The sequence below is a fragment of the Pelodiscus sinensis genome, chromosome 13 (assembly GCF_052426305.1).
Source record: "Pelodiscus sinensis isolate ZL-2025 chromosome 13, ASM5242630v1, whole genome shotgun sequence".
Classification (NCBI taxonomy): domain Eukaryota; kingdom Metazoa; phylum Chordata; order Testudines; family Trionychidae; genus Pelodiscus; species Pelodiscus sinensis.
This window is the reverse complement of record NC_143064.1, coordinates 44,895,776-44,915,089: the sequence shown is the minus strand read 5'-3', so window position 1 is coordinate 44,915,089 and position 19,314 is coordinate 44,895,776. Positions and strand designations below refer to the sequence as shown.

The window sequence follows — 19,314 nt, the reverse complement described above, 5'->3', positions numbered from 1 at the left end:
GGAATTTACCACCATTTTAAGACCTCTGAATACCACCAAACCTTCTGTAATAGAGGTCTCTAGATTACCTAGGCATAGCCACAGTCCCACATTTTGCAGACTTTCCCTATAAACAAACATAACAGCATCGTTTATTTCCAGCCATGAAGTCTCAGAAGCACCCTTCGCAAACCATCATCATGGTGGCAAATCCCAAATGGACAGCCTTCCTGCAGATCAAAGGTCATTGAGATTATATCTAGCTACATACCTAGTAGATGTTCAGTCTATGTCCATTACTAGAAATCTGTTTGCACCACAGAAATGTTTATAGTGTCCATGTAATTGCTAGCCATATAGCAACTTTCCTAGATAAATGCATGTCATCATTCATTGGTCTTTCATCCTAATATGTATGAAAAATGTCAGCAAGACTGGAGCACTGCTGATGGTTGTGGTGGATGGGTTCAGCTACCAATATTCTTATTGCTGATCTTGTTCTGCTACTCAATAGGATACAGCCACCACAGACAATGAGAATAGAAGACGTCAGTCTGGTGCTGTTTGACCTCCCCATGCACACATGTTAAACGGGTGTACAAAAGTTCTGTAGGCCCATAGCTTCACTAGGGATGTAAAAGGTTAATGGGCAAGCAACAGCCTAAATGGGTAATGCTTACTGGTTCCAGTTTACTGGCAGCTACCCACCCACCCCAGACAGGGGGCTGCTCTACCCCCAGTGATCACCCCGTGTCTGTGCCAGGCCCAGCCTACTCCCCGCCCCCCCAATGCAGGTTGCATGCTGGCTCCCTGGGAGCAGGGCCAGAAGCCCTTGCTGGCTCAGCTCCTGGATAGGAGGGTTTGCTGCTGGCTCTGTTGTATAGTTTATATAAGCTTTATACTGCAGAGCAAGCAGCATGTAACAACTATGATTTTAGCAATTACATGCTTACCTTTTTACACACATTTTTACATCCCTACTTCATACCAAACTTGACCTATTTCTGTAGAAATATCAGCATCAAGGGCTCAGAATTCAGTTGTGGCGGCTGTTGCTATACAAGTGTACACCTCTTTTCAACATGCTGTCTGTTTCCAAAAAATTAATGTTTTCAGCTGCTTGATATTCCATCCAGAAAGTTTAATACTGAGCTGGTCAGCCAGAAAAAGTGAGACTTAGGTCTTTAATGCTTCAATGGCCTTAAGCAGTTTGATACAGAAAACCAAACCCTCCAAATAGCCTGTCTGCAAAAACTTCAGCAGCAAAGCCCCAAACCATTTGTTTCCTGCCATTGTCAGATCCTCATCAAAAGCAGACTACCTGAAAGTGGACAGTTTAATTTTAAAAAGTCAAAATATTTTCTTGAAATGTTTGTATTTTGAGAATTCAACATAAAAATGAGAATTTCAATGTCATTAATAACTTTGATAGCTGCAAAAAGGGAGAGAGTCCTGAATATCAATGTGTTGAGAATATTTCTTATTTCAGTTTTTTCACCCTCTACAGCCTGCACATCAGTTACCATTATTCGGATTGAGCACTGTGAGAAACATTTCCAAGTCAATAAAACTCAGGTGTGTTACTGTTGAATAGACTAAAGCTCTCTCCCAAAATCATTTACATTCTATAGACATTACATTCGGTGTCATGGTCTACTTCTGAGATGGACAGCTTGTTAGCTGTCAGTGGAGATCTTAGCCCACTGTTTTGGTATTGTTAGATACAAGTGCTGCAGACGTGTATGAAGAGGTGAATGGAAGATGGCAGAATGGACTACAGGAAAAGAAAAGAGAAGCAAAGAAATCACTTTCAAATGTATGTAATGTTATCATCCCTAGCTGTAAAATGTGTAACTTTTTTGTAAGTGCCATTGCTTAGGTGCTTGGAAGTGACACAAAGTCCAAACTAGGGATGTATGCACGTTAGGGACAACCCTTGTGCTAAAAGAGGAGCGGTGTGTGCAGCTCCTGGCATTCGAAAGGCTGGAAGCTACTGTTCTGAGGTCTAACATCACCATCCTCTGAAATGGTATCTGCCATTGAAGTGTCCTGTGAAAAACATCAACCGTAAAAGTGTAAGCCTAGTTCTAGTTATACTGCTTACATGTTTCATGATTTATAGCCACTCACCATCTTTGCTTGTAGATCTATCAGTCTCCTCACACGAAAAGGTTTAACTGGGAAAAGAGAAAAAAAATTAAGATCACGGGTAGAAAACACGTGACAAGTGGGTACAAATGAAAGTCTCTTAGCCAGGGGTGGGCAAACTACTGCCTAGAGACCACATCTGGCCCATTGGCCATTTTAATCCAGCACTCAAGCACCCACTGGAGAGCGAGTCTAGAGCTTGCCCTGCTTCACACATGCCATGGCTCTGCATAACTTCCAGAAGCAGCAGCATGTCCTTCATGGGGGCAGCCAGAGGGCTCCATGTGCTGTCCCTGCTCCAAGTGCTGGCTCTGCAGTTCCCATTGGTTGGAACCACAGCCAACAGGAGCTGCAGAGGACGTGCCTACACACAGGTGGGGCTGTGGTTGTGCACAGAGCCGCCTGCCCATGCTTCCACGTAGGATCCAGCCATAAGGAGGACATTCCACTGCTTCTGGGAGCTTCTTGAGGTAGTAAGGGCTCTGGATTCCTAAGCCACCCTCCTCCCTGCCCATCCTCTAAACCCCTCAATCCCAGCCAAGGGTACCCTCCTCCACTCCAAACTCCTTATCCTCAGCTCTCCCCCAGAGCCCACACCCCCAATCAGAGCCATCACACAAACACCACTGTACTCCAACCGCTTGCTCGAGCTTAGAGCTTCCTCCTATTCCTGAAACCTCATGGTGCAGCCTTGAGTCCCCTTCTGCACCCCAAACTCTGCATCTCTAGCCCAACCCTAGAGCCCACACCGCCCCCGAGCCCCTCATTTCTGGCCCCACCCCAGAGCACCATCTCTCAGCCGGAGCCCTCACCCTCTTCAGCAGTCCAACCCCAATTTCGTGATCATTCAAGGCCCTTCATAGACTTTCTATACCCTGATATGGCCCTCAAGCCAAAAAGTTTATCCACCCCCACTCTCAGCCAAGCCATCTGAACAAACCGAGATTCACATAGAAAAGGGCAGAAAAGGCAGGAACAGAGAGATCCATTATCAGCTTTATGCAGAAATTACTCAAAGGTTTTTTGGCCTGCTAGGCAAGTCAGCCTAAATGAGCATAAATGGTCCTTTCCGGCTACCATAGGAAGAAAGCACTGGGGAAGATAATGACCATCCCTTTTCTGAGCACATGAAATGAGACCTGTATCACACAAATAAATGATCAATGCACATTTATGTTCAACGTGGTCCAATCAACTGGATCCATACGAGCTGTCAGGATCCAGTTGTATGGACTGACTCACCATTCTCTTTTCTAGTCAGCAGATACAGCAGATGACAAATATAGGGACACTGTAGAGGAAAAGCATCAGTAAATAATCAGATTCACAGGATAGTTAAAAGGCTAATATCAGAAACTACTGCTACCAGACACAGCTAACAGATAAGTATCAATTACTTAAGTAAATCTTCACAGGAACTTGCTGCCATACTGAGGTTAAAGTGCTCCCTTCAGTTACCATGATACAGATCATGCATCGGATTCCTCAAAAAGAAGCTGTATGTTACATGTATAAAATATTTGTCAATTCTAATGGAGAATTGCACTATCAGTACATTTGTCAGTAGTTTCATTTGACACCATTACACACATTTCTCGGTGTTGTTCTGTCAGGGTCCATTAAGAGATGGCCCTTGTTTCTCAAGTCAGGTTTAAACAATTCATAAGCTGGTGAGCAAAATGACATGAATTAATGTACATAAAGCCAGCTCCTTTTCAATCACAGCTTTTATTTGCAGCAAATGCATTGTGGGCCTGGCTCTAATTTATCTGGGCCAGATATTAATCTTTGCTGGACTGTCCACTGACTTATGACAGAAACTAGTATATAAAATTATAAGAATTATAAGAATTGGGGTCCAATTTTTAGCAGACATCACAAACAAAACAGAGCGACTCCCTCCCCCCCGGGATATATTTCCTGCAGTCGGTCTACTGTAGTCAAATATATTTTAAACATTATGCAGTATTTTTCACTATTAACAGTAATTAATGCCTCTGCTTTCTCATGGAAAATCCCTATGGGATTTAAATAGAAAAATGTTCTCGGATATTGTTTTAAAAACCTTACAGAAACAGAATGTTGCTCCTACTAGAGTATTCCATATGTCAGTTAAAAAAAACAAATCTACAGAAATGGCCTCAATCTCTCAAATTCCATACATTTTTAGGATAAATTATCTCTTTGAAGCTTTCCAATACTCCCACAAGGCAGCATATGAAAATGTTACATGCTTTTCTGACCTCCAAGTACATTTCTAAACAGATCCGTAAGTCACACCTTCCCAACATACACAATGCGTGACCTGAAATCCCAGAGAATAAAGGATTTATGTAAATGACATATTTTTAAAAAAAAGTCACACTACTGCTTGATTCCTACTTAAGTTACATTAGTTTTAGGTAGAATGGCATTTGGATTCTCTATTTTTTAAATAGGCAAAAAAGAGCATGTTAAAGCAATGTTTATAGTATGCAGTCAGTTCCATCCCAGGACCTGGAGGTTTTACCTGTTCACTGTATGAATCAAAGGCAATGCTAGACACTGCAGTGCCACACTGTCTCTTGGGAACTAAGACAGCATTCAGTGTCATTCTGCTCTTGTTACAGAGTATAAAGCCCTGGATGTTCATTTACACAATCTTGTTGGAGGGCTCCAAATTAGAGTAATCCTATATTGAATTCTCAGTGTGCTAGGTTCAGAAGTAGTCTTGAATTATTAGAAAAACAAAAAACACAAGAGTGAAGAGGGCTAGCTACTCTACTATTAACACATACTCCAGCACTAGAGGAAAGGACTTCACTCTCTAGCTCCTACAGATCAGCACAGTAGACATAGTAAAATGTACAGTGCAAATGAAGTTTGTTCAGAACCAAAGGAACAGTCTCTTGTTCACCTTACCAGCTTCTCATCTTGCAGGGAGCAGAAGAAGAAGCCATAGAGGGCATGAAGCTTCTCTTTGTGATCAATGAAGTCAAACATTGCAATCAGCCATCTTAAGAAGAGCAACTACAACAAAACAAGAAAAATCACTGGGCAATAAATGATGGAAAAAACCCGAGATGGATAGATCACCCTGTTTCACAGAGGGTTTATTTAAAGGGTGTACACCCTCCTTGAGATCAGCAAGGCAGCCAGGTGATGTCTCTGGCTATACCAAACAGTTCAATCTCCTTGCTATGATGCTAAAACTTTAGGAGAGCAGTAAACACTAAATTTAGAATGGAGAGATTGCCCTGATTTTGAGCCCATACTAACCTCTAGGGAACTGATCACCTGAATTTAAATTGCTCTGACAAGATAAAGACTTCAGTCTGTGTCCTTTCAAAAGGATATTTGAGATCTTATTGTGTTCAGATCTTGAATTATCATGACAGGCAGGAACATGTTGCTGTATTTTGGAGAAATGCTTGACACTACAGAAGCATATTGATGCAAGTAGCTTTTCTACGAGATTCAAAAATACAGAATAAGCAGAAGTTGTGCCTATTTCACACAACTCTGCCAAAGATCTACTATTCCAGTACTAGGCTTCTCTACCATTTTTGCTAACAGATACCAAACCATGTGATTACTTTAAACACTAAGCCTCTGGATTTCCTGTTCCCATCAACTACTTGCACTGAGTCATCTGTCTCCAGTAGACATTACAACAAGTGTTTGTAAAGTTACCTGGGTGCTGCAAGAGCAGTTGCCGACACAAAGCCAGGACACAGCTGAAACCACTGAACTTTCTGCTATTATTGAGGCTGGAATCAAGCATTTCAAGATCCGACTATTTACTGTATCAGCTAGAAAAAAAAGACCATTTAAAGTAAGACATTGCTTTGAGTTCCAAGCTCTTTGGCATGTCTTATGCACTATGTATTTTCTGGGATAGCTGCAAGTAGGTAAATAATCTATCATAGGCTGTAATAAGAGTTTAACAAGGACTTATCTCCACTCCCTCAATGCAGTTACTTAATACTTTCAGCAGTGTAACTCCAAGAGGGGAAGGGGGAGGAACAGCCTATTGATGTGCAGTAGCCTAGATACCTGGAGTGCTACAGAAGTATGAACTGGACAAAAAATGAATTTGAATCAGCATAAGGGTCACAGTATTTGAAACCATTTCAAACTATACATTCAAGTGGCCTGAAAGCTAAAATCAGCATCTTAATTTTCCTGTTTTAGCCACTACAGCCAGTGTCTAATACATCCTAATTACCAGTATTGTCTAGTGGAAATAAAATTAGACCACCCAAGGATTTTAGTATTAAAATAGTGTTTAGTTCTTTAGTTAGAATCAGACAAATGTAACAGGAATCCTTTATAACTATTTGACTATGGAACAAAACATTAAAAACACTTGCATTAGTGTGTTCTTTTGTTTCCATAGTGTGTGAGTCAGTAGCTTGACAGTGTTTGAGAGAGACAAAACACCACGGCTGTGTCTACATTGGCTCCCTTTTCCGGAAAAGGGATGCTAATGAGACCAGTCGGAATTGCAAATGTCACAGGGGATTTAAATATCCCCCGTGGTAATTGCATGAACATGGCTGCCGCTTTTTTCCGGCTCGAGGCTTTGCCGGAGAAAAGCGCCAGTCTAGACGGGATCTTTCGGAAAATAAAGCCTTTTCCGGAAGATCCCTTATTCCTCAGGAATAGGGTGCCAATGTAGACACAGCCCACTAGTGTATGAAAAGCACTGTTGTGCCAATTTAAAACTCATACTTTAAAGTTCAAGAGGGACCACTGTGTTCATATAGTCTGACCTCCTACACATTGCAAGCCACAGAACCTCATCCACCATCAATGCTGTAACAGACCCTTAATCTCTGGTGAGTTACTGAAGTTCTCAAACCATGATGGTCTATCCTTAGTCCTGCCATGAATGCAGGGGACTGGAGGACCCTTTCACTTCTACGTATTCACACTTTACACTAGTTTGAACCCCATGCCACAGAAGAAGGCGAAAATCCCCAAGGTGTGTCAGTTTAACAGGAGGGAAAATTGGAAGTTGCTATGAAACTGGCAGGTAAAATATGGACTAAATTTGAGTTTTGTAAACATAATACCAATAGAAATGCTTCCTTAGACCTTTTCAAAAAGAACATACCAAACTGCATTCCATTGCAGCAAGGCTGTGGAACCTACACCCAACAAGGCTCCACCTCCCCCGGGGCATTGGTCACGAATGCAGAGGGCCATGGCTGGCAACCCACTGCAGAGAAGTGGGAGGAGCCCTGAACCTCATGAGTCTGATCTAGGCAAGTAGGGGCCAAATCTGCCCTGTAGGCTGTGCATGGCAAGGGGGATGACGTGACTCCTGAACCCTGCAGGAAAGCACTCAATGCGGGCACATTCCATCGTCTCTCCCACTGGCCGAATCATGGCCAGGCCAATAGAAGCAATGGGGAACATCCCATCCCCTATCCTCTCCCACCCATCTCAGCACAGTCTCTCACCTCCACCCTGAACTCATATCCCCATCCTGCTCCTCTAACCTATGGGCTGCCCAGACCCCGCAACCTCACTCATAGGCCACACTGCCAGGTCATTCTTGCACCGTACCTCCAGCCCACAGCTCACCTCAGCCCACTCTCTGGCGGCTACTCCTGTGCACAGAACTCCTCATTTCTGGGCCCACAGAGGGAAAACTTACTAGCCTTGGTCTCCCTAGGCTCTGGGGTAGAGCTTGAGAGTAATAAGATGAATATCTGTTTCCTGCTTCTCAGCTGAGGGCCTCATCTATGGGCAAGTAGCCACCCAACCCAAAAAAGGTTCTATATCCCTGCATTACAGCATTTGCAACATGATGCTAGTCAATTTCACTTTCTAGCTCTCCTGTATTAGTCTATTGTGGTTACTCATAACAAGGGAAAAGTTTAAAAAAAAATCAGAGTGAGAAGTGAATTAAGTGTTTAAAATTTCACTTATGGTTTGTAGTGCTACGAACAGTAAAGTGTGAGATTGTGTTTCACATCCGTAATTTAGGGTTTTTTTCTTTTTCTTTTTTTAAAAGAATCACCATTTTAGGCCAAAAAAGGACCTCCTAAAGTTATAACCAGAAGAAAATATCCTTCACAATCAAACTTGTAGCTTTAGGTTTTTTACTATTACTTGTTTAAAAAACACTGTATCATCATCAATTTAAAAGCAAAATAGTGGTCAATAATTTTGAAGAACACACTTATTGAGTCTGCACTGATGCTTCGTTCCTTAATCCGTCTGAGAGAGTGACAAACCATGACAATACAACCACCATAACATATTCTCTCAAAAGCCATGGATATGGTAGGAAGGCAGGGGCAAGGGAAGGGAAGGAAGAGACATTCATTCACAGTGGAAATGAGACACATTTCTGAATGTTTTACCAAGTCGACCACTGAGCGCCACATTCAGCAACACATCAAGTCCTTCTGGAGATAACCCTCTCTGCAGGGCAATTGTTTCCACAGTAGCCAAGTGTTTCTGCAGGACCTCATTCTTTCTCAGTGGAATGTGGTCTTTCGCTAAAGGAAGTAAAATATTTAGGGATTAAAATACACCTTCTCAGGAGGATGATTATCAGGATGTACGTCCACATGCATTCTACCCCAAATCAGTCTTCTGTTCTTAGTTTACCACTTTAAGAGAAAACACTATGATACTCAAAAGTTGCTGACTGCCCAAAACTCCCATTAACTCTTCCCCAATATAGTTTGTTCTCTGCCTGGAGAAAATAAAGAGGAGGAGAAATAAGATAGAATAAGGATTACATAACCATAGGGACAGCAGTTGTATATGAAGCTATTTCAAACTTATTTAAAAGTGGACTTGATAGTGCCCTTTTCAATATCATAAGCAAAGTGCTATCACTGCTCTTACCTCTCTCAAAATAGGTCAGAGCTTGCTCTAGATAGTCTTCTGTGTTGTTGCCTGCCTGCTCACTGACAGATTGTTGCTTCTCTTTCTCAGGTTTCTGAGTACTTTTCAAATCCACAGTCTTTGGGCCAGATTTTCTCTCTCCTATTTGCCATGCAGAGAGATCAGTTTGGCTGCTAGGGCGAACGTGCAAAGCCTGCTTTGGATTCTTGGCATTTCCCCTTTGCTTCATCCCTTCAGTCTCCCAGCTGGGAAGGGCAAATTAGGTAATCATTCATCTGCCAGTCTGGTTTCAAACCTTTCCCCAGAACAGGCAAGAATGTAAACCAAGGTCCCCAAAGCTTGATATATTCCCAGCAGTTGAAGAACATCAAAGAGTCGCTTGCCTGAAAGATGATGAAAATCAGTTTATAATCACAGCCTTTTCAACAACCCCACTAACGGGTCTGTTATAAAGTTACAGTAATTACAACTTGCTATAAGCCACTTAGCAACACGTACCCCAAAAAGGTCAGATAATCCAGTTAGAAGAGCACCTACATACACAACTTCCAGTACACATACAAGCCCAATTCTTCTCTCCAGCAGAGAACGATGAAGGAAAGCTCACAAGTAGTGATTCTTAAAGGCGAATACCTCAGCTTGAAAATTAAGTGTCTGAAAGACATTTATAATTGTAACACCTAACACTGAGAAAGTTAATACAAATAATAATTTTTTTCCAGCTTATTTTGTGCATTTGGCACCATTTGTGCAGTTTCACTGTTTTATTGAGGACAAATTGTGACATAGTGGGGGTGTTGTCTGTTTTGTAAACCAGTGCTCTCTCCTGGCTGTGTTGTTTGATTCACTCCACACATGTATTGGCCTAGACACCTAGTCCCAGCCTGAGCAGATGGTTCCTAGAGGGAGAGATGAAGGTAGGTGGGGACGGCCACCTGGCTGTGGGAGGGGAGGGGAAGGGGTGGGAAAGGGGTAGGACTTGGGAGCTGGGTCAGTCTTGGCTGGAGGAAGCATGAGGAAAACAGGGGCCCATAAACTCCTTCCCCCCAGAGCAATAAGCCTGGCTGCCCTGTCTCCTGTGGTAACACCAACCCTAAGCTAGGCCGTGTCGCTGCAAACCAATAAACCTTCTACACTACTGACTGGCTGAGAGTCACATCTGGCTGCAGATGGGGGCCCTTCAACATGCCATCACACAGATCTTCAACCCACAGATCCTCAGCCTGTGGATTATGACTTCCTGCAGCTAGAATTTCCAATTTTGCAACAGCCAGGGACCTGATATTTTCTGTCTCTCTGTCCTGCTGGATCCCGTATTAAGTAGTCTTTTGCTCTCAGGGTTTCCCTTCAAGAAGAAGTTAAGTGGCAGGGGAGTTTGCAACCACCCTCTATTTTCTATGAGAGAGTATTTGAAATCGGATTTTCTCCTCTAGCACACTGACCAAAGCACCAAGCAGAATGCAGAAGTAATGCTGGGGATGACTGCTCTACCTGGTTCACAAGTAGTTTGGCATTGCTGGCTCTCCAGCCCACCAGACTCCTAGCTAGAAAGGTTTTTAGGTAGCTGTGTTCCCAGTAAGCCCTGTGCTTGTGCGGCCGCCTGGGAGAGATTCCCATGCCACACAGCGGATTAGCAAAGCGCTCACAGCTAGGTTTTGTTTCTGCGGGGGGTGCATATTGTGCATGTCTCGGTGCACAAAAATTGTTCCACACATGGATGGGAAAAAAATCCACGTACATGGAAAAGACGAGAGGGAACATTGTTAGGTAGGTCAGCTAGAGTGCAGGAAAATCACTGGCCTAAGGGCGGGGGGTGGGATATTCCACAGGTCGCTTTAAATACCCCGCAGCGCCCCCGTGAAGGGGGAAAGACCGACAGAGGCGCACGCAGGGCGGCGAGCACACAGGGAGGAGTCTGGCCCGCGGCCACGGGCCCGGTTACCGCTGCGGGCGGCACCCACGGACAAACCTGCAGCGGGGCGCACGGCACGCGGCACCCACGGGCCCCCGCGCTGCTCGGAGCTGGCCCGGCCCCGGACTGCGGGGTCCCCGGTGTGGCGCGCTGCAAGCCCCGGGCCCTGCTCGGCCCCGAATCCCTCAGGTCCCGGGCGGACCGGCCCCCCTCACTCCGGGAGGGGCAACTGGCCCTGTGGTAACACGCTTCCCCCACCCCGTATCTACTTCCTCAGGTGGCTGCCGACGCTGCCATGGTAACGTCCCCCCTTTACCTGACTCCACTGTTATGGGGTTTTTTTTTAACCGTCCCGACTGATTCAAACCGCCGCGCCACTCCTTACGCATGCGCACATCGCAATCGTAAGCAAGGAGGTGATCACTGCGCGCGCGGACTCCTCGCCTGCGGATTGGTCGGGAAGGAGACTGACCTCATGCGAGCGTCGGTGATCCTGCGGAGCATGCGCACTTTACGTCGTGGCGGGGGAGGGGGCGGGTGTCTTTGCGAATGCATGCTAGGGTGACTGAGCTTGCGCGTGCTCAGGGTTACCGGGGGGCGGGACTTGTCGGTGGGCTCTGGTCACGCGGGCGTGAGCGGTACTAGCGCGCGCGGACAGACACTTCACTTCTCCCAGAGCTAGGGCAGGCCGTGCCCCGCTCCCTGGCAACGCCCCCCCCGCAGGGGGCAGAGCGCCCGCCAGGGCCCCGCCCGCACAGCAGCCCTTCCCCCCGGCAGGGGCGCCAGAGGCTTCCCCCTCGTGCCTCTGGGGTGTTCGCCCCTGCCACGGACAGGAAGGGGAGTCATGTCCGCCCGCCCGCGCCGCTTACCCACCCCCGCCGTCCTCATGAGCCCCCCCGCCCTGCGAGACAACCCACCCCACTCGCCTGTACGGGACAACCGACCCCTGCCCGACCCCACTCGCCTGTACGGGACAACCGACCCCTGCCCGACCCCACTCGCCTGTACGGGACAACCGACCCCTGCCCGACCCCACTCGCCTGTCCGAAACAACCGACCCTGCCCGACCCCACTCGCCTGTCCGAAACAACCGACCCTGCCCGACCCCACTCGCCTGCCTGAGACAACCGACCCTGCCCGACCCCACTCGCCTGTCCGAAACAACCGACCCTGCCCGACCCCACTCGCCTGCCCGAGACAACCGACCCTGCCCGACCCCACTCGCCTGTCCGAAACAACCGACCCTGCCCGACCCCACTCGCCTGCCCAGACAACCGACCCTGCCCGACCCCACTCGCCTGTCCGAAACAACCGACCCTGCCCGACCCCACTCGCCTGTCCGAAACAACCGACCCTGCCCGACCCCACTCGCCTGTCCGAAACAACCGACCCTGCCCGACCCCACTCGCCTGTCCGAAACAACCGACCCTGCCCGACCCCACTCGCCTGTCCGAAACAACCGACCCCTGCCCGACCCCACTCGCCTGTCCGAAACAACCGACCCCTGCCCGACCCCACTCGCCTGTCCGAAACAACCGACCCTGCCCGACCCCACTCGCCTGTCCGAAACAACCGACCCTGCCCGACCCCACTCGCCTGTCCGAAACAACCGACCCCTGCCCGACCCCACTCGCCTGCCTGAGACAACCGACCCTGCCCGACCCCACTCGCCTGTCCGAGACAACCGACCCCACTCGCCTGTCCAAGACAACCGACCCCTGCCCGACCCCACTCACCTGTCCGAGACAACCGACCCCACTCGCCTGTCCGAGACAACCGACCCCTGCCCGACCCCACTCGCCTGCCCGAGACAACCGACCCCACTTGCCTGTACGGGACAACCGACCCCTGCCCGACCCCACTCGCCTGTCCGGGACAACCGACCCTGCCCGACCCCACTCGCCTGTCCGAAACAACCGACCCCACTCGCCTGTCCGAGACAACCGACCCTGCCCGACTCCACTCGCCTGTCCGAAACAACCGACCCCTGCCCGACCCCACTCGCCTGCCCGAGACAACCGACCACTGCCCGACCCCACTCGCCTGCCCGAAACAACCGACCCCTGCCCGACCCCACTCGCCTGTCCGAAACAACCGACCCTGCCCGACCCCACTCGCCTGTCCGAAACAACCGACCCCTGCCCGACCCCACTCGCCCGTCCGAGACAACCGACCCCTGCCCGACCCCACTCACCTGTCCGAGACAACCGACCCCACTTGCCTGTCCGAGACAACCGACCCCTGCCCGACCCCACTCGCCCATCCGAGACAACCGACCCCACTCGCCTGTCCAAGACAACCGACCCCTGCCCGACCCCACTCGCCTGCCCGAGACAACCGACCCCACTTGCCTGTACGGGACAACCGACCCCTGCCCAACCCCACTCGCCTGTCTGGGACAACCGACCCTGCCCGACCCCACTCGCCTGTCCGAAACAACCGACCCCACTCGCCTGTCCGAGACAACCGACCCTGCCCGACCCCACTCGCCTGTCCGAAACAACCGACCCCTGCCCGACCCCACTCGTCTGTCCGAAACAACCGACCCCTGCCCGACCCCACTCGCCTGCCCGAAACAACCGACCCCTGCCCGACCCCACTCGCGTGCCCGAGACAACCGACCCCACTCGCCTGTCCAAGACAACCGACCCCTGCCCGACCCCACTCGCCTGCCCGAGACAACCGACCCCACTCGCCTGTCCAAGACAACCGACCCCTGCCCGACCCCACTCGCCTGTCCGAGACAACCGACCCCACTCGCCTGTCCGAGACAACCGACCCCTGCCCGACTCCACTCGCCTGTCTGAGACAACCGACCCCACTCGCCTGTATGGGACAACCGACCCCTGCCCGACCCCACTCGCCTGTACGGGACAACCGACCCCTGCCCAACCCCACTCGCCTGCCCGAGACAACCGACCCCACTCGCCTGCCCGAGACAACCGACCCCACTCGCCTGCCCGAGACAACCGACCCCTGCCCGACCCTACTCGCCTGTACGGGACAACCGACCCCTGCCCGACCCCACTCGCCTGCCCGAGACAACCGACCCCACTCGCCTGCCCGAGACAACCGACCCCTGCCCGACCCCACTCGCCTGTACGAGACAACTGACGCCTGCCCGACCCCACTCGCCTGTACGGGACAACTGACCCCTGCCCGACCCCACTCGCCTGCCCAAGACAACCGACCCCTGCCCGACCCCACTCGCCTGCCCGAGACAACCGACCCCTGCCCGACCCCACTCGCCTGTCCGAGACAACCGACCCCACTCGCCTGTCCGAGACAACCGACCCCTGCCTGACCCCACTCGCCTGTCCGAGACAACCGACCCCACTTGCCTGTCCAAGACAACCGACCCCTGCCCGACCCTACTCGCCTGTACGGGACAACCGACCCCTGCCCGACCCCACTCGCCTGCCCGAGACAACCGACCCCACTCGCCTGCCCGAGACAACCGACCCCTGCCCGACCCCACTCGCCTGCCCGAGACAACCGACCCCTGCCCGACCCCACTCGCATGTACGAGACAACTGACGCCTGCCCGACCCCACTCGCCTGTACGGGACAACTGACCCCTGCCTGTCCCCACTCGCCTGCCCAAGACAACCGACCCCTGCCCGACCCCACTCGCCTGCCCGAGACAACCGACCCCTGCCCGACCCCACTCGCCTGTCCGAGACAACCGACCCCACTCGCCTGTCCGAGACAACCGACCCCTGCCTGACCCCACTCGCCTGTCCGAGACAACCGACCCCACTTGCCTGTCCAAGACAACCGACCCCTGCCCGACCCTACTCGCCTGTACGGGACAACCGACCCCTGCCCGACCCCACTCGCCTGCCCGAGACAACCGACCCCACTCGCCTGCCCGAGACAACCGACCCCTGCCCGACCCCACTCGCCTGCCCGAGACAACCGACCCCTGCCCGACCCCACTCGCATGTACGAGACAACTGACGCCTGCCCGACCCCACTCGCCTGTACGGGACAACTGACCCCTGCCCGACCCCACTCGCCTGCCCGAGACAACCGACCCCTGCCCGACCCCACTCGCCTGCCCGAGACAACCGACCCCTGCCCGACCCCACTCGCCTGTCCGAGACAACCGACCCCACTCGCCTGTCCGAGACAACCGACCCCTGCCTGACCCCACTCGCCTGTCCGAGACAACCGACCCCACTCGCCTGTCCGAGACAACCGACCCCTGCCCGACCCCACTCGCCTGTCCGAGACAACCGACCCCTGCCCGACCCCACTCGCCTGTACGGGACAACCGACCCCTGCCCAACCCCACTCGCCTGTACGGGACAACCGACCCCTGCCCGACCCCACTCGCCTGCCCGAGACAACCGACCCCTGCCCGACCCCACTCGCCTGCCCGAGACAACCGACCCCACTCGCCTGCCCGGGACAACCGACCCCACTCGCCTGCCCGAGACAACTGACCCCTGCCCGATCCCACTCGTCTACCCGAGACAACCGACCCCTGCCCGACCCCACTCTCCTGCCCGAGACAACCGACCCCTGCCCGACCCCACTCTCCTGCCCGAGACAACCGACCCTGCCCGACCCCACTCGCCTGTCCGAGACAACCGACCCCACTCGCCTCCCCGAGACAACCGACCCCTGCCCGACCCCACTCGCCTGCCCGAGACAACCGACCCCTGCCCGACCCCACTCGCCTGCCCGAGACAACCGACCCTTGCCCGACCCCACTCGCCTGTACGAGACAACTGACCCCACTCGCCTGTCCAAACAACCGACCCCTGCCCGACCCCACTCGCCTGTCCAAACAACCGACCCCTGCCCGACCCCACTCGCCTGTCCAAGCAACCGACCCCTGCCCGATCCCACTCGCCTGTCCAAGCAACCGACCCCACTCGCCTGTCCAAAACAACCGACCCCTGCCCGACCCCACACGCCTGACCAAGACAACCGACTCCCGCCCGACCCCACACACCTCTCTAAAACAACTGACCCATGCCCAACCCCACATGCCTGTCCAAAACAACCCACCCATGCCCGACCCCACACGCCTGTCCAAGACAACAGACCCATGCCTGACCCTACACGCCTGTCCAAGACAACCGACCCATGCCTAACTCCACACGCCTGTGCAAGAGAACTGACCCATGCCTGACTCCACACGCCTGTCCACCTCCACATGCCCATGTCTACCTACACCCACCTGCCTACTCAAGCCAACTGACCCATGCCTGACTCCACACGCCTGCTTGCCCACGCCCACCTAGACGTACAGGCCTGCCTGTCCAAGCCAAAAGACCCAAGCCTCCCTCTACATACCTATCTGCTTGCCCATACCCACCTATGCATCTGCCCACATATGCCTGCCTGCCGAAGCCAACCTGTCTGCCCACACATACCCACCTAACCATGCCTGGGCAAGACAACCTACCAATACCTCCCCCCACATGCCTGTCTGCCTACCCATGCCCACATATACTCACCACCTGCCTACCCCCTCTGCACACAACCAATGCATCTCATCAGAGCAAGCAGCAACATGTGTTCTTGCATATCTTGTACAAGTGGAAACTCTGCAGAGGGCGAGTGTGGTTTTCAGCAAGCCATGACACAGATGCACCCTCTCACTGACCCTCTTGCTTGTCAGAGCTGAGATGCAACTTGATCCCCACAAAAGGCTCTGCCCTGCAAGTCTGCATCTCTGGCAGGGAAGTCACTGCAGTGCCAGTTGCAACAGGCAAGGTATCTCTCCTGCAGCACCTATATTTCTAGGGATAGGCTTTTGAAAGAGACTATCCACTGAAGTGGTCATAGCATGATGAAAGGGGACATCACTGGATTTACAGGCAAAAGGGAGAAAAAAATGAAGAGCAAAAAGCCGGGGAAGTTAGGCTGATGAAATGACACACTGGGGCCTGGATTCAATATCTGGCCCCTTTTCTCTTCACCTTTATTGGTTACCCAAATAAAGGATACCCAAAACTAGGTGATGTACGTCTCTAAAGACATGAATCTGCTCCCACACACTTTATGTAAATGTTAGATGCGACACAAGTAAGAATGGCAGCCAGCTATGTAGAGTATTGCAGCAGTACAACGGTGGGCACTGAGTTTAGGCACGTGCATGTCTTGATAGTTCTATAAAGATATTTTAAAGACATTTATTTTTGGGCATCGGGTGAGAAATTACTTCAGAAGGTGGATCAAATTGCATATGCATTTGGGCTAACTTTGGGGGTAGTCTCTTAAAACAGAAGATTCTATAACAAGCACGGTCTTATTTACAATTTGCATTGTAGTCTCCAGGATATGAGTTATGAGAGGTGGCTAAGTACAACTGGAAGTACTGCGAATGTCAGCTTCTGTCTCCCATCATTCATACAGTTCTCCCCACAAATGTCTTTTTTTTCATCCCAACCTAATCTGTTCCATAAGGCATTCTTATGCTCTGCATCATGAGGGAACTGCATCCTCAGGGAACTTGCAATAAAAACGGGAATTTCTATACAATTCTTATAAAAATGGTGGCTTTCCCTTATCAATGGGGGGGTTAACATATATGCAGGTGACTGCTGTCTAATGTGCTGAAGGGTTGGGATTGAAGGTTTTTGCAATATAGGTAGCAGCTACTCTATTTCTGCTACATCTTTTAAAAAGAAGCAAAGTGGGTAGCTAGACCTGACGCAGCACGCCTGGTGAACATTTACCCTTGATTTATATAATGATAGTTTCAGTATTATTCTCTAGCTCTTTCTTTGCATACCCTATCAAGTTTGCATTTCTGATTGCCTCTTCATACTGAACAGAGATTTTTTTCAATGATGGCTTCGTAATAATGGCCAGTCCCTTTCTTAATGGTTATCATAAATTTAGTATACAGTGATGTAGTTCATATTTTTCTGATATTGATCTGAGGAAGTGGGTCTGGCCCATGAAAGCTCATCACCTAATAAACCATCTTGTTAGTCTTTAAAGTGCTACATAGTTCTGTCTTTTGTTTCAGCTAGACCAGACTAACACGGCTGCATCTCTATCAATATTTTTCTGCTAGCGCTCTTCAGAACTACATTTTCCTTTACATGCTACAAGTGGTCATACTCAACAGGAAGGGACTCTTGGGCAGATGTCATTCAAGTAAGATGTTCAACTCTGCCAAGACATTTTCCTCCAAATTTCAAAAAGTTTATTTTCATGAATAATTAAAAAAACACAGATAAATACCAAGAAAAGCAACAAAATGTAAATGCATCTCCCAAATTTTTATATATAACACAGAGAATCAGGCTCCTTGTTGTGACAACACTGACTGCTCCCCTGCTTGCTCAGTGACCTCGTGGGTGGATATGGAATAAGGATCCTGGGCACCCATAACAATACCTGGCAATTCCATAAAGTCTGTGTGAGACGTTGGCAGGAATGGGGATTTATTTATGGAGGGAGATGCCAATCTGGACTTCTCTTTTTGCCAGCAACAGGCACGTGGATTTATTATAACGATGTTAAATTGTGGTTATCTGGCTAATTATGTAATCAATACAATTAGTATTGACTGCACAATTAGTCGTTAAGAGGCAGAGCCACAGTGAGGGTAGCTCCTGGAGCCAGCTGGCGCTGTGACTGAGCTGTCCCGGGCTTGCATTGCCAGACTCTTATTACATTTAAAATGCAGAGGTGCAGCATGCCAGACCATCGTGAGCCAGGACTGCTCGGTCCCGGCTTGCTCCAAGTCTAGAAGACCCCTGGCCGTGTCCAGTCCTCGCTGCTGCAAACAGAGGCTGCCAGAGCAGCCTTCCCTATCCCTCCTCCCCCAGCCCACTGTCTCTGATAGAGGCAGCGGGTGGGAGGGCAGGCAGCATTGCAGAGGTCGTACATGGGGGAACTGGCTTTTAAGCCAGCTCCCTCCAGCACCGGCTCCTGTCCTGCTCCTTGCTACCTCTCATACAGAGGCAGTGGGGGGAGAGAAGGGGAGAGAGTAGTTGAGTACTCTACTACAGTGTTTCTCAACCTCTTTTTATAAAGTACCCATTTTTCACACACACAAAAATTATAAGTATCCCCAGTACCTACAGTTTTCAGACACACAATTTTTTTTCTACCATTGTAACATATTTGTTTAAACAACTTAATCGTAGCTGGGCGGCTGATGACATTTTTGGGTGTAAAAAGTACAAAAATAATAAAGCGCTGTAAAACGTAAAACAAAATTCCATTTTCTCCAAATTTCAGTTGTGTTGACGTACCCCCCCAGACTTCTCTCGAGTACTCCTAAGGGTACTCATACCACTGGTTGAGAAACACTGCTCTACTAGACTACCCAATAAGCTTATGCTCATCAGGGAGTCAAGTAGTCAACTACTTGCTAATATCCCTAATTTATTACTGGACGAACACCAAGCTTTGGACAGTTCGAATCCATAATCCTTATTGTCTACTGAAAG

General features: G+C 50.2%; 1 protein-coding gene across 3 annotated transcripts in view; it reads right to left on the bottom strand.

The window, feature by feature from the left end:
- CENPI (centromere protein I) overlaps nucleotides 1-11,360 on the bottom strand; it is a 32,181-nt gene extending 20,821 nt beyond the window's left edge. The window contains exons 1-8 of one of the 3 annotated variants that reach the window (XM_006137438.5): nucleotides 11,205-11,360; nucleotides 9,475-9,630; nucleotides 8,977-9,359; nucleotides 8,484-8,621; nucleotides 5,800-5,918; nucleotides 5,029-5,136; nucleotides 3,370-3,418; nucleotides 2,110-2,156 (exon numbers count right to left, since the gene is read on the bottom strand). In XM_006137438.5, coding sequence (XP_006137500.3) covers nucleotides 2,110-2,156; nucleotides 3,370-3,418; nucleotides 5,029-5,136; nucleotides 5,800-5,918; nucleotides 8,484-8,621; nucleotides 8,977-9,205 — 690 coding nt within the window. In that variant the 5' untranslated portion in view covers nucleotides 9,206-9,359; nucleotides 9,475-9,630; nucleotides 11,205-11,360. Of the gene's footprint in view, nucleotides 1-2,109; nucleotides 2,157-3,369; nucleotides 3,419-5,028; nucleotides 5,137-5,799; nucleotides 5,919-8,483; nucleotides 8,622-8,976; nucleotides 9,360-9,474; nucleotides 9,631-10,945; nucleotides 11,090-11,204 lie in introns of those variants that run through there. The other 2 variants (XM_075896734.2, XM_006137439.5) reach the window with 2 other exon arrangements.
- Nucleotides 11,361-19,314: the final 7,954 nt, after the last annotated feature.